This window comes from Vairimorpha necatrix, chromosome 10, assembly GCF_036630325.1.
Source record: "Vairimorpha necatrix chromosome 10, complete sequence".
In the NCBI taxonomy this organism is placed as follows: domain Eukaryota; kingdom Fungi; phylum Microsporidia; family Nosematidae; genus Vairimorpha; species Vairimorpha necatrix.
In genome coordinates this window covers 112,286-128,192 of record NC_088825.1, presented here as the reverse complement: position 1 = coordinate 128,192, position 15,907 = coordinate 112,286, and the positions used below count along the sequence as shown (strand labels likewise).

At 27.4% G+C, this 15,907-nt stretch overlaps 4 protein-coding genes across 4 annotated transcripts; 1 reads left to right on the top strand and 3 right to left on the bottom strand.

Annotated features, from left to right (window-relative positions):
- Positions 1 to 1,634: 1,634 nt before the first annotated feature.
- Positions 1,635 to 2,123, bottom strand: VNE69_10020 (uncharacterized protein; the record flags this gene model as incomplete). The annotated part of the gene is made up of 1 exon (XM_065474741.1): positions 1,635 to 2,123. One exon carries the CDS (start codon positions 2,121 to 2,123, stop codon positions 1,635 to 1,637), a length of 489 nt encoding a protein of 162 aa, XP_065330813.1.
- Positions 2,124 to 4,768: 2,645 nt separating this feature from the next.
- Positions 4,769 to 5,080, bottom strand: VNE69_10019 (putative SP-containing protein; the record flags this gene model as incomplete). The annotated part of the gene is made up of 1 exon (XM_065474740.1): positions 4,769 to 5,080. One exon carries the CDS (start codon positions 5,078 to 5,080, stop codon positions 4,769 to 4,771), a length of 312 nt encoding a protein of 103 aa, XP_065330812.1.
- A 2,625-nt stretch (positions 5,081 to 7,705) lies between these two features.
- On the bottom strand, positions 7,706 to 8,152 carry VNE69_10018 (uncharacterized protein; the record flags this gene model as incomplete). Its single annotated transcript, XM_065474739.1, has 1 exon — positions 7,706 to 8,152. One exon carries the CDS (start codon positions 8,150 to 8,152, stop codon positions 7,706 to 7,708), a length of 447 nt encoding a protein of 148 aa, XP_065330811.1.
- Positions 8,153 to 14,623: 6,471 nt separating this feature from the next.
- VNE69_10017 (uncharacterized protein) lies at positions 14,624 to 15,892 on the top strand (the record flags this gene model as incomplete). Its single annotated transcript, XM_065474738.1, has 1 exon — positions 14,624 to 15,892. The coding sequence occupies one exon, from the start codon at positions 14,624 to 14,626 to the stop codon at positions 15,890 to 15,892; it is 1,269 nt and encodes a 422-aa protein (XP_065330810.1).
- Positions 15,893 to 15,907: the final 15 nt, after the last annotated feature.

Sequence of the window (15,907 nt, the reverse complement as noted above, 5' to 3'; positions counted from 1 at the left end):
AAAGCAAATTCAACATTCCTATCTTAATATGCAATAAATTCGAGCATTATAAATGGCCTCTATTCTTTTATAATATTACCTACTTGTACATTAAATTAGTGCAAAATCCAAATTTCCAATATATTTTAACATGCTGATTCGTTTATATTATATATATATATATAACTTATAACCATTGCAAAAAGCAGCAATATCAAAAAAATCAAATTTAATATTATTAGGAAATCTTCTTTTTTTGTTTTTATAATTTTTATTCTTAGAATGATTTTTTGGCAATAAAACATTTTATTCTCTCATATTTGCTGTAAAAGAAACAATGTATAACAAATATATAGCAAATTTTTTCATCCTTGCACAACGCCCGCTTGTATATATTGTTGATAAATCAACAAGTCGATTTTGTTTTCAGCAAATATGTTTATTTTAGATTTTTGTATTTTTTTATACAAAAATATTTTTTTTTTGGACACTAAAAAATATATAATGTCAAAAGAGGTTTATTTAGTAACAATACATTGTGTAAATGCTATTAAAAAGCGAAAATTGTTGTAATTTTAAAAAAGTATTATATATTGCACGAAATGTTGTTAATCTAGATACTGACTAAAAACAGAACTCATGATTATAAAATTTATATTCAAAAAAACAAAATACTACTTATATATAATCATAAAAACAGTTTACTAACGTTATAATGAAACTATTCTTTTATAAATAAGAATCATAAATATTGATAAAGTCGCATTTATATTAAAAATCATCCTTGTTAGTACTACTTTGGTAATTCAGTTGATTTTCTTTCTAGATTCAAATATTAGGTACATGACCGTTTGGAACCCGCTTTGTGAAAATGAACCCGCATTGGGAAAATGAACCCGCTTTGGGATAATAAACCCGCTTTGAAAAATTCAAAAAAAGGGAAAAATAAAAAAAGTTATAAAAAAAGGACTTGATGATTTATTTTAAATAATGACAGAAGACAATTTATCCGTTAATTTTTGGGAATTTGAAAAGCCTAGTGAAACTGTAAAAGGTACTCATAGTGTTCTTCTTTGTTTATGTTAAGATCAAATATCTCTTATAGGAATGAGCCGAAACCAACTAAATTATATAATATTATGACTCAGAATCGCTAGAGGTTACGGCATTTATAAAGTGATTCTTATTACTGTGCTCCATCCCTTTGCTTAGCTAATGTGACATCATATGCTACCCATTGATTAGAGATCATATAGAAACAGGTTATACATTTTCTTGTATCACCTCAAGGAAAAAGCAGTATTCTACTAGTTACAGAAACGAGCAAGGCGCACTGATTCAGCATCAAATGTTTCCAAAATAAACTTTTCTTTATATTCCACGTATAAATACATTACATCACCAAAAACCTCATCTGCCTCAACAAACATTGTTTTTGCCAATTTTGCCATTTTTTTAAAGGGGGGTTCCTTAAAATTTCAATGCGGGTTTATTTTCCCCAGTGCGGGTTCATTTTCCTAAAGCGGGTTCCAAACGGCCATGTACCAACTATTATATGGAAAGATAAGAATAAAAAGTAAAATAAAACAAGAGTATGGTTATATATTAATTTTGAACAAATAAAAAAAATTCTTTTTGCTACTAATATCTTTATTTTATTGTTTTACCGAAGTTGTAGTTTCTTCAGTATATACGTACTCTCCATTATGACCTATAATAGTTGAATCATCTTCACCATCAAATATCAAATTTAAATGATATCGTTTTTTAGCTCTAATATTTTTAACTACTATTGGCGATCCAATGGCAGTACTTCCGTCTATAGTATCTAACGCATTTTTGTTTTCTACATTTCTTTGATCAAATAAATTCAATTCTTCTTCATAATTGACTTTGTAGTTATCCCTCTTACCAAATGGTTTATTTGGACTGATGAATAACAAATCATATTTAAAACTGTATACTAGTGCTATCATAATAAAACAGAATAATTTGTATTTTGTTATCCATATTAAAATACAAACACTGATTATTAATAAGTAAACGTTGATAGTAATCAATAGTTGGATAGTTAATAAAACTATCAAAGCGCATAGCTTTGGTTTGGCGTAATTGTCTATGGTTTGCGATTTTAAAAAGTTCATACCCCTAAGAGAATTTTGAGTTTAAATAGACAAATTCAATAAAAAAATAAACCTTACGATTAATTATTCTATAAAAATCGATAGTACTTATATATATTTAATTTATAAAATTTTTCTGGTTTGCAATGAGTAAGGTTTGAACTTTAAATAACCAATAAAATCTTTTATTTAAAATACTTAACACATACGTAAAAAAAATTGGATGAGTTTGTCTACCGTCACATAAATTAATAAATTATTTTATCATAAGGGATTTTATCTGACGTGTGCAAATCTAATGTACTTTTCTCCTTTTTATACATATTTAACCCGCAGATATTTTTTTTCTCCCCTAAATCTAGAAATTCAAATTAATAAATTATTTTTTTTGTGCTAAATATGTGCTTCAAAATTAAAAAATAAAATATAGTCAAATAATATTATGGGATCTATTTCAGATATATAATATTATGCGAATTTGCATTAACAAAAATATACATAAAAATGAAAATTTACTGCAAAATTTATCTTACTTTAAATCAATTTATTATTTTTTACAACTAAGTTTTTTTTTTATACATTGTACACATATTTTTGCGAGAGGAAAGGCAAAGCTTTCAACAAATAACAAATTGATTTTTCTCCAACAAAATTATGCAACCCGAAATAATACATCATAAATTAAAAAAAAATTAAAGATGCTTTTTAATTAAACAAGTAATTTATTAGATGGTTGTTTTTTTATTTATTGTCATCTATTATGATTCAAAATTGTGTTATAAAATTTTCTCGCATGTTGTAATTTTTTTTTGCAGAACAGTAATTAGAACAATTGATGCTTTATTAAGTTGTAAACAAAAGAAGAAGTCATTTTTTATATAAAATTATAAACATTAACAATAATCCATATTTTTTTTGAGTTCATTGACAATATTAAGAATAATATTTATATAAGTTCTCTGTTTTTACTAAAACTTTTTTTATTTTTAATCCGATTTTTAAATGGTCTAAGTGTAGTGTACAATAAATGATTAAAAACCGCTATCAATAACATCATTTATAAATAAAAAATTTCAATCTCAAAATTAAAAAAGTTTTTTTATAAATTATCAAATAAATAGAATTATAATAAGCATCAGAACTAAATTAAAAAGATGATTGAATGTTTAGAATCAATAATTTTATGGATTATTATCCTAATTATATTAATAAATAAATAAGCCCGAACTTGGATATGTCTAATAGATAAAAAAAATATAAATTTGTAATTCTAAAAAATGCAAATAATTGAAAACAAATTTCAATAAAAATAAAAATATTTATTTTAGAAATGTTTGCCTACAAAAAATATATATTTACATTTGTAATTATGCAGACGTTAGAGAATACCTATTTTTATAATATACGATGCATCACGATTTCATTACCACATGTTTATTCATGCCTGATCGGTTTGAATTATTAAGGGTATTCACTTTTGTAATATATAGCTTTTTCAATCTCATTGATTTTCATAATTGATTCATAAAATATCTAATCGATATTTATAAAATATAACGGAGGACATAGTATTTCCCTCCTTTATAATTACATCATATATCTTCAATTACCTGAATTTAGGCCAGGATAATTAATATTAATTTCGTAAAACTGTACATAAATTGCAATATAAAATATTCCAATGGTTCAACAATTTGTATAACAATCTTTGTAGTAACATACAAGATAAAAAAGTATTATTTTGTCAATTATAGTTTAAAAATCATTGTATCAACAATTCAAACCAATATCTAAGCTAATAAATTAATTCTCGAATTTTATTTGTGTCTACAATCTAAATAAAATTGAAAGTGAAACTATATTGATAATTATTTTTCCATGACAAATCGTTTACTGTAATAATATGGCGTTCTTAGATGACATTTAATGATTTTGAAATCAACTGCATATAAAGACTTGACAACTAAAGATAAACAAATAGATAATATAAAAAAATCATAAAAAGTTTTGATGTATTGTATATAACACATTGAAAAATGGAATTCATAGTAAAGCTTGAAGTTTCGCGGTTCCCATTATCTAAGACCATTTATTCATTCCATACAGTTGTTCAATATTATGCTTAAGCTCAAATTCATTCAATCTTTTGTCCGCTCAAGCATCAGCATACTACATAGCTCCCATTTTGTCTTTTTAATTTTTTTTAAAAGTGAATGGTGTAATGGCCAATTATTGAAAGACTTCTAACAATAATCCATATGTTTTCCTATGACCATAATACATAAGCCCAATGGACTTTCCTTAATGTTTTCATAATCTTTGTTATATATATTATATGATAAAATCTAATTTCTGTCATCCGAAAAAGCTAAAAAAAGCATTGACTTTGTCTACTTATTTTTAGCGTAGAGTAATTGTTTTTTAGACCTCCTATTTAAGCCTAAAGCTTTACAAATTTGCTCAATTTTTTTAACAATTTATTCAGTTTATGACGTTACTAAAGTATTCCACGTATTGTGACCACATGAATAATACAACAATTATATAGACACTGCAATGATAACTTTAATATAATGGATATTAGGTGTAATTAATATTTTATTTTTTTCATTTATTAAAAATAAAAAGTGTATAACAAAAATAAAATTATTGAACTATAAATTTTTTTAATTATTATCGGAATTTAAACTAGATTGGTCTGAATGATCTGTAGTATCTGAATGGGTAAAGTTAGTTGATTTGGCCGCGATAGATGGTTGTATAGAATATCTCCAAGATTTATAATCTGTTAATTTTTTTAAAGGAACAATTTTAAATTCTGTATTGGATTCCGCTATAAGGGTATATCTCTTATAATGCTTAGCGACGTTGAGTAAGTTTTGATATTTCACTTCATCAAACACCTTGAGGACATTCCAGATACAATTATCATCTAAAACTATATCAATAGATGATCTAATATATTGATTAATAACCATATATGAAAGTTTGCTTTTTTGCATATCAATTTTTGCTAATGCATTAATCAAGTCCCTAGTTTTGTTAGCCAAAGAAAGCAACAATTTATTACCAAGACTTTTCTTCAAAACATATGTTTTTTGTTTTTTAATATTTTTTAAAAACCGAAAATATTTTAGAAATGTTAATTTATGATAATCCTCTCCTCTGGGCGGAAATTCATTTTTTAGTAACTGATTAAAACGCGGATTAGCTGTTATAGCTTCAAATACTATCTATGCAAAAATCTTCAAATTTTCCAATTTTGTATAGTTGTAAGTTAAAATTCTATCGCTAATAAAAATTCTTGGACAGTCCGCTGAACAGTTTTCAGATACGCTTTCTTCGTTTATATCCACAGATATGTTTTCTGAACTCGTTTTGATTATCTGTATAACCTGAAATACGATTAATATTGAAATCATCTTAAGGGGCAAGTTTTTTTTAGTATTTAAATAATTTTTTTTTGCTGTAAAAACCAATTTATTTAATCAATTAAATAAAAAAAAACAAAAAAAATAAAGTATAAAAGAAAATATCAGTGAATGAAGACATTAAAATTTTAAATATATTAAAAACACGTCATTTGAATTGTCCATTTGATATTTTTGACACGGGGCATGTATTTACAAAAAAGATAAGCAATGATCAATTAAATTATAGAATTTATCCAGTTTCTAAATTTTCCCCAATACTTCTATAGTTTTTTATTTTTATACATGATAACGTTATCCTGTATCTTCTTACTTGTTTTCCGTTGGCTACTATTTTCTATGTTTTGATCGAAATACTTCTAAGATTCATCTTAATATTGATTTGTTTAAATTAAGTTTCACTTGATTTTTTACATATACACAGTATATATTCATGATTATAATCTTATTTTTTTTTAATTGTATACTATTTTTTGACATATATACGTTTTTTCATGTCACTTCATCTTCAAAGTTTTTTATAACATTATGCGACTTGTAAAGAAGAATGAAGCTGAACATTTAGCTCAAAATCGAATAATTGTATAAAACCAAGGCCTGTGATGAGCCGAATCGGGTGATACCTGGCAAACTGTGCTATAAATATCTAAATAGATTGAATTATATCTTAAGTATTATTTATTATTTAACCATTGTGTTATTGTGTAAAGTTGCAACAATTGCCTAATTTTTTTTCAGTAAACATTAAATTATTAAAAAATGTATTTAAACATTTAGTATTGTACTATTTTTATTCAAATCGTGATGCTTTGAGATAATCTAAAAAATTCATTTTTTTTGAAACTTTTCTGTTTTTTATCTTACTAAGATAATAAAGACATCACATTGTTAGAATTCATTGATTCAATTTGAATTATTAAAGAAATTTATCTTCGGCACTCAAAAGTTGTTTTATTCTACAGCTTAGACTCTTCAATTGCACATATAACGCCTTCATTTTTATTCTTAAGTCAGTGAAGTCTAATGCTACAAACTAGTTTGTTTTTAGACTAAAAATTGTTTATGTGACACTTATCTAGTTATATTCATATGTAATTTATATAATTCGTACTTTAACATTGCCCACTAATCCCTATTGTCCATTAAGATTGGTATATTATGTAAACAGATTAAATTCAAGCAATTACAAATTGTTTCTGTATAGCATTAGATCAATTTTATGTTTATGTAAGCCGAGATACTACTAAAGAAATAATAATATTTGATAACAATATATCTTACACTAGTATACTTCTTATACGCCCGTATAAATATACTTCCGAAAATAGGTAAGAAACTATGCTTTTTGATGTTATATTGTTAACATGTAAATTATTCTTTTATTTTTTACTTCAATATATTGTTTAAATAACGTGCGCAAACTACGTGCATTAATATGTTACAATAATTTTTTTGCTACTTTTTTGTTGATTTTACATCGCAAACATATTATAATCAATGCTTAAACCATAAAAATCCATACAGATATATTTAAAACAAAAAATCTTTAGAATTTGTCATATATGTATTGATATTTTAAGATCGTTTGTACTTGTACTCCAAAAATGTAACTTTAATTGCATAGACACAATGCAAGAAGTACATACCGATGACGAATAAGATTAGTAGCTAAATTTATTAGACAAAAAATGATAGTTTAACAAGGATTATGGATTTGTTTAATATAGAATAACAAAAAGAGCTTATTATATCTAATATAGGTTGTATTTTAAAAGTTTCCCCACAATATAATGGTTTAAATATCCTAAGTCTTTAAAAATTTTTTAGTCCTATATATGAAATTATTTTTGGTGTATCATATAGTCTATGAACAATGTATATATCTAGTTTTACATTAATTTCAAAAAACATGTAGATTTGGAGATACATCAGCAAATTTTTTATAGTTAAGAGAAAATAAAGAAATAAGTTTTACATCAAAATATTAAATAAGGCCAGTTTACAAAAATATTTATACTTTACATATTATATCATCATTGTTGCAATATGTTGTGTTTATTCTTTATATAATTTAAAAAATCCAAAAAATCAAATATAATTAAAAATACTTTTATTTGATATAACCAATATATTTACCTTTAAAAATGAACAATTTTTTTTATTCTATTTTTTTTATTCTGTTTTGATCTCGGTTTCTTCAATTTTTAACTTTGTTCCATCTAAACTTTCCACAGTTGTTATATCATCAGATAAAACCAATGTCAATGTTTTTTGTTTTTTAGTTTGAGGAGTTTTTTTAGCCAACTCATTCTCAATACTTTCATCTTTATTATCTAACGCGGGTTTGTCCATATTTTGTAGATCCGATGTAACAATTTCATTACCAAAATTTACTTTGTTTGGATTGAACATTATCAAATCAAATTTGAAGCTGTACACTACTAGTATGATAACTAAACAGAATAGTTTATGTTTTGATATCCATATTAAGATACAAACACTTATAAATAGTAAGTATCTGTTAACATTAACAAATATTTGGATCGACAATGTGATTAATAAAGTTATTAGCAGTACATTTGCGAGATCTTCTAGGGTTCGTGGTCTAAAAAAGTTCATACCCTTTAGTATTTTCCCGCACTTATAATGATAAATAGTAAATATTAAACCTTATGATGAATTATAGGAGTAATATACATATTATACATGTTTTGTTTGTACATTGAGGACATAAAATACTTTTTTTATTTATGACGTGTAAGGGGTTTAGTTATATAGACCAATAAAATTATTCGTTTAAATATATTTAATATGATATAAAAATTGATAAAATATATATATTATGGTAAATGTTTTTTTATAGAATAGAGCCTTTATAAAATGATACTATTATGACGTGTTACTATCTTTTTGAATTCTTCTCCTTTTTTAAATATTTTTAAACCAAGGATAAAAATTTTCAACCCAATTATTAAAAAATTAATCATAAAAAATATTGCTTTTATTGTCTTGAACTATGAACTTTTGACTTGCAAAAATTTTTAAATTTTTTAAACATAAAAAAAACCTCTCAAAATGGTTTATATACAGTAAATACAATACAGTAATCAATTTGTTAAAAATAAAATAATATGAAAGTTTTTTTTTGATATAACTGTAGAAAATACATTATAATACAATTTTTAATAGTTTAGATTGTGAATTTTATTTTTTTAAAGTATAAACAAAAATAAGGATATTTTATGTAATTGTAAGGGGTAAAGTGATATGAAAGAGACCAGCAAAGATATACAGTAAAAAGAGCTTTATTTGCTTTTGGTTTATTAGTCATTAAACTATTGTATTAATCTGAAAAATCCCTGACGCTTCAGATAAATTGGCCATTATTATATAGTTTTTAAGTAGATTATTGAACAAATTTGTTTTATAAAACTTATCAAGTTGAATTTTTCTGTCTAAAATAAATAATTTGGGGGCTGATAGTTCCTCATCAGTCTGTGAAGACGGATTAAACTTAGAATTTATATTGTTTATCTTCGTCTTTATGTCTTCTGAGTATGATTAACTTATATGTTTACAGCGAGAAAATATTGTGCATCTTCCCGCCTATAAACATAGTTGGGCAAAGAGAAGAATGATTATAGAATAGCATTTTCGGGTCTCCGGGGCAATTTTAGGGCTAATGAAGATCTGTCACTTGATATAATATATTGATAAGCAATATTTCTTACATGTACAAAAAAAATTTAATTATATTGAGTCTAATATATGCCTCGATTATTTATTTTTATTTCCAATATGAAAAAAAAATGCTACAAGAATTATTCGTATAAAGTGTAAAATAAAATATCCATATAGAATATGTCTTCAATCATTGAGAAAAGATAATACCACAAGAATTAGTATAAAATAAAACATTAATATGTGGTAATTTAATACAAGGCAAATACTATTTTCTAGTATCTTCATAAAAATTTTATGTATTCAAATTAGAATTAAAAAAATAAACCATATCTACTTTAGATATAATAAATTAAAAAAATATTTTTTTTCATTAAATTATAATTAAATACACAAATTTATTTATAATGCATGCATTATTTTCTGCATTGTTTTGCATTTTATTGCGCCAATCTGTTTTAGCTCAGTATTTATTACGTATTATTGCGATTTGCTTTGTATTAATAAAAAATTAATATATATACTGATAAAAAATTTCAAGAAGCATATAAGTAGTGTATTCTGCCTATTATAGGAGTTGTATTTAGTACTCATTGTTGTTCATAACAAATAAATTAATAAAAGAGTCATGTTTTTATTGTCTCTACAAAATCAAGATTATAAATAATAAGGCTTTCGTTTGTGATAATCAACTTTAGTTTCAATCTTAAGATCTCAAGTATAAATGATATTTTATATAATCTGAATATACTTTGCCTTACATGAAGTCATTTTTACTTAAAAACAACATAGATTGCAATTTACTTTTCTAATGTATTTTTTGTCATTATAAGGTTCCTATGGTATTATGACCACATAATCATCTCTATTTCTTACAGGATGTATTTTACAACTATCAAATGGTTTCCCCTCCTTCTTAATATTTTATTTTTGACTCCAATGAATTCTAATAAACAAATTAAAAATAAAAGTTATAAAAGCCTGTCAGGGGCAGACGGGCAAACATATGGTTCTTTAGAGTACTACTTTAGAACAAGCCGCATTCCTTGGAGTACGCCAGTTCTTATTTATCCTATTTATTATTCAATCCATTAGATTTTGAATCTTAGGTCATTTATCTTATTTTTGTATAATGTTTACAATACATGTTTAAACTTTAATATTTGTGCCCTTGTCTCAATTTAAAAAGCAGTGATTTGTTTTTTTGATATTTTCGACTTTTTTTGTAAATTTTTAATTATTCTTTTCTTCTTATACAAAGAAGAATATTATTTCATGCTTCCATTTTTCTATAAATTATTTGTGTAGGAAGTGCCACATATGTCAAATATATTGTGTCTGTGTTTTGATATATTTGACATGTTGTTTCTTAAATATTTTATAATAAATAAACCCATGTTTTCATTCCAACAATTTGGCGAGAACGACAAGAAAGAGTTGATATTTAGAAATGAAGAGGATGATGACCCACAGCAGTTCGTGGAGGACATTTTAGAGGTGGGGAGGTTGCTGGAGTACAGCGAGGGGAAACTGATGCTCCTGTTTAAAATGTCTCTAAAGGATGAAGCGAGAGACTGGATTAATTCACTGCCAGTAGGACTTAGATTTGATAAGCTAATTGAATTATTTAAAGAAAGATTTTTTAGTAAAATGCAGTTAAAAATATGCATTGATAAACTTTCGGCGTTAGTATACCATGGAGGCTCGATTTTAAATTATTTGGATAAGATGGCGGGACTAGCACGCAAAGGTAATGTCCCGGAGAGTATATTAATTGCCTTTGCGTTAAAAGGACTACCCAAGGATTTGGCAAATTTGGTGCTAGTAAATAATAAAGATACCTTATCGTGGAGGTACATTTACAGAGCTCTGAGTAATATGAAGTCAGCGAATGTCCAAAGATATACAGAAGTGGCTCGAGGAGAATCTAGGGAGGTAGATGCGATAAAAGAAAAGGTCTGGTGGAACAATAATGAGAAAACAGAAAAAAATGGAAAAATTAAGTGTTTTATTTGCGGGAAAAGGGGCCATATAGTTTCACAATGCAAATTCAATAGCTTCCATAAGAATGTTAGAGCTGTAGAAAAGGCCACAGAGAAGGAGGAACAAAATGAGGAAAATGATTCTTATAAGTTTATTTTTAACTATTCCGTGTCGAAGTCTAAGGACATTAGAACAACACTTAAAGCTGCGTCATTAAGCAATTCAGGAGGAAAATTCAAAGTACTGATTGATACAGGAGCCGATTTAAATCTTATTAGACCAGAACTGTTACCGAATAAAACTGTTGTTAATATTTCGAAACAACAGCTTAGAGCAGCAAATGGTTCGAGGATAAAAATTATTGGTGAAACGGTAGTTAAAATTAAAATTGATGGGATGATATTTGAGGATAAATTCATTATAACAAGAGATATCACAATCCCATGCATCATAGGACATGGGCTACTCGATAAATACAGAATTAGTTTAAGATTTGGGGATAATAGAATGGAAATTGAATCTGGACAAATGGCAAAGGGTAAAGCCATAGGATACCATAAAATCATCACGAAGGATGATAACCCAATATTATCACAGTTATACAAGTTGGGTGCTGCAAAAGAGGACATAGCATCGAAAATAATAAAAGAATATCTTAGCTTAGGATAATAAGACCTAGTGAAAGTTCATGGAGAAGCCCAATAATTATTGTTCCAAAAAAGAATGGAGACCATAGGCTATGCGTGGATTATAGAAGACTGAATGACGTGACGATTAGGGATGCATATCCAATGCCCCGTGTAGAAGAATTCATAAACGCATTAGAAGGTGCTACTTACTTTACCAAATTAGACGCTGAATCTGGCTATCACCAAATAGATATGGCGCCTTGTGATATTGAGAAGACAGCTTTTGCCTGTAGAGAAGGGTTATTCGAATTTACTAAAATGCCATTTGGGCTTGTTAACGGACCAGCTACATTTCAGCGGGTGATGAATGATATATTAAGGGAATTTTTGTTTAAGTTTGTTGTAGTATATATGGATGATATACTAATTTATAGTAAAACTGAAGAAGACCATAGGAGAGATGTTCAAATGGTATTGGAAAAGCTCAAATCGGTAGGATTGAAACTTAATCAGGAGAAATGCGAATTTAAGAAGACCGAGTTAAGAATTTTAGGTCATGTAATATCAAAGGAAGGAATAAGGGTAGATGAAGAGAGAGTGAGGAGTATTCAGAAGCTACCAATCCCTAAAAATAAGAAAAAGCTACAATCATTGTTGGGGTTGTATAATTACTGTGCAAAATTTATAAAAAACAGTCACAAGATAATTAGCCCATTATTTGATATAATCAGGCTCAAGAATGAGGACGCTGAGAACTTTTGGAAAAATGTAGAACAAAACGCTAAATATCGTAAGGATATTGAAGAGGTAAAACAGGCCATGAAGAGAACGGCCTTGTTGACTATCCCAAACTTGAAGGATAAGTTCATTTTGACAACAGATGCATCAAACGAGGGATGTGGCGCCACTTTGGCACAAGTAATTGGAGGAAAAGAAAAGATTGTTTCTTATTACAGCTCCCTGCACTCAAAGACGGAAAAGAATTACTCCACGACGGAACAAGAACTATTGGCGGTAATAAAATCCATTCAACATTTCAGAGAATACTTATTATTAGGTAAGTTTACATTAAAAACTGATCATCAAGCTCTGAAATATTTATTTAAGTCTAGAAACGTCAAAGCTAGGCTGGCTAGATGGTCATTGATTTTACAAGAATATGACTTTGATATTGAATATATAACAGGACCATCAAACCATACAGATCACCTGAGCAGAGAATTTAAAAAGGAGGGAGAGAATGTTTTGGAAATTCATTTAGTACAAAAGAAAGTTATAAAAAAAGAGAGAACATCGGTATTGTTAAAGTTTTATCATGATTTATTGGGCCACGGATCAAAACAAAACATGAAGTACAATATTGGTCAAAAATACACCTGGAAGCATATGAACAAAGATATAGAAGACTATGTAGACAACTGTGAAGTTTGTCAAAAGGAAAAACCTCAGAGAAAATTTAAAGATATTGTACCAGTGGTAGCAAATAAATTAGGAGAAATCTGGGAGTTAGACATGGTAGGCCCTCTGAAAGAGAGTGAGCAAGGATACAAGTTTTTATTAACAATGATAGACCATTTCTCAAAAATCGCAGAGGTAGTGCCGGTTTATACAAAGGATATGAATACGGTTGTTTATTTGATCGATAAACATATAGTCAGGAAACATGGAGTTCCGAAAGCCATACTAACTGATAATGGTAAAGAGTTCAGAAATAAAATCTGTGATGAATATGCAAGGATTAAGAATTTCATCTGGAAATATGGTTCCCTCTACAAACCTACGACCACGGGGCTTGTGGAGAGATTTAATAGAACAATGGGTTCAAAGTTAAGGAAAATTACGGAATTTGGGAAATTTGATTGGGCAAAATGCGTTCCTAAATTGGTCAAGGCCTATATGCAGTCTTACCATAGGGCTATAGGCTGCGCCCCAGTAGAACTTATTACAGGAATGGTGCTTAATAAATTGGACTTACAGGAAGGGATTAAGACATCAAAAGAAAAGAAAGAATATCAGGAACAGGCCATTAAAAATTTAGAAGCCTACAGACTTGAGTATAACACGGGTGGAAAGAAAAATGGTGAGAGTAAGGAAACCATAAAGGTTGGAGATAGGGTCTGGTACTATTTAATTCTCCCTATAAGAGGAAAACTTGAACCTAAATGGGAAGAAAAAGGAGTGGTAGCAGAACAAAAATTTCATTCATTTAAAGTTTTATTGGACAGTGGAAAAACAGTTACGGCAAGCCGAAATCATGTAAAGCTTTTAAAGGAGGGGTAGTGTAGGAAGTGCCACATATGTCAAATATATTGTGTCTGTGTTTTGATATATTTGACATGTTGTTTCTTAAATATTTTATAATAAATAAACCCATGTTTTCATTCCAACAATTTGTACTAAAAGATTTATCATATGCAATAATTACACGTTATGATGTGCATTAAGGGGACCGTACTATCTCTTTTAACTTGTTTTATGTTACACAATTTAAACATTTACATCTTTTTTATAAGATATCAATTGTAATAGATATTTCTTCTGTAAAATCATTCTAGGTTATACTTGTAGCAACTAAATTAGGAAAAATATATAGTTTTATATTTTATATACTAATAAATAATTTTTTATCTTGAAGTGTAAATCATACATGTTTAGTACTAGTTTTATATTTTTATATATATTTTTTTCTTTTCCCACTTTGTTTGTTTAAACAAACAAACTCCCCTCTAAAAATATAAATACGCATTTTCTGCATAAAATAATTTTCCATTTTTTTCTCCTCTAAATTATCCCTCATATGGTTCTTGACCCCTGTCCATTTTTCCAACAAGGAAGATGTCGATATGGTTCTTCATGCAGCAAGCCCCATTTCCTTATTTCTTCTCTCTTAGATCCACCCACATGGATTTTCTCTTATATTGATTCATTAGATCTTAATGTTATCAGTCAAGAAGAAGTTAGATATAGTCTTATGGTTGGTGATACTAGAAGGATATTAGATGATATGTGGGTAGAGAATTATACGATTTTATATAGTAAATTAAATGAAATGTGTAAGAAAGGAAATGTAAAGTCCAGTACTAAAAGATGTATAGATTTGAGAAAGAATCCTGAGTGTTTTAATTTACCATTTGATATTGAGTATGTAGAGAAGAAGATAATGGATTTGAGAGAAAGAGATCCTATAGATGAGAAATATGAAATACAAGAAGGAGAAGAAGATGGGATGATAGGAGATATTAATGTGGAGAATGCGCCTAGTTTTATAAAAGAGTATGCATATAAAAGTGAAGCGAATATAAATAAAAAAGAAGATCAGAAGACTATAAATCAACCACGGGAGATTATTGAATCAAAAGATAGAAATTATTATAATCAGACGAATATTGAATCAAAAGATAGAAATATTTACCAAAAAGACAGAAACTATCAACAAAAAGACAACTACATACAGAAAGATAGAAATATATATCAAAAAGACAACTACATACAAAAAGATAGAAATTATCAACAAAAAGATACTTACCAACCAAGAGACAACTTCCAAAATAGAGACAACTACAAAAAAGACTACCAATCTAGAGATACTTACCAAAATAGAGAAAACTACGTACAAAAAGATAGAAATTATCAGCCTAGAGACAATTACCAAAATAGAGATAATTACAAAAAAGATTATCAACCTAGAGATACTTACCAACCCAGAGACACTTATCAAAATAGAGATAAACAATCAAGAAATTATCAACCCCGTGATAATTTCCAGCCTAGAGATAATTATCAATCCAGAGATAATTACATACAAAAAGATAGATACCAGACCAGAGATAATAATCCTAGTAGAGACAACCCTCGCGATAATTATACAAACAGAGACAGTTCCCGCAACATATACCAAAATACTAGAGACCAAAATACTAGAGACCAAAGTAATAGAGATCATCAAAGAGATAAAAATAATAGAGATATAAATGTAAATCCCGGTCAGTCCCGAGACTGGAATAAAAAACAAGACGACGGTAGAGATTTTGAGTATAGAAATATCCCCCATAATCATAAAGAGTAACTAGTTCCTCTTTAT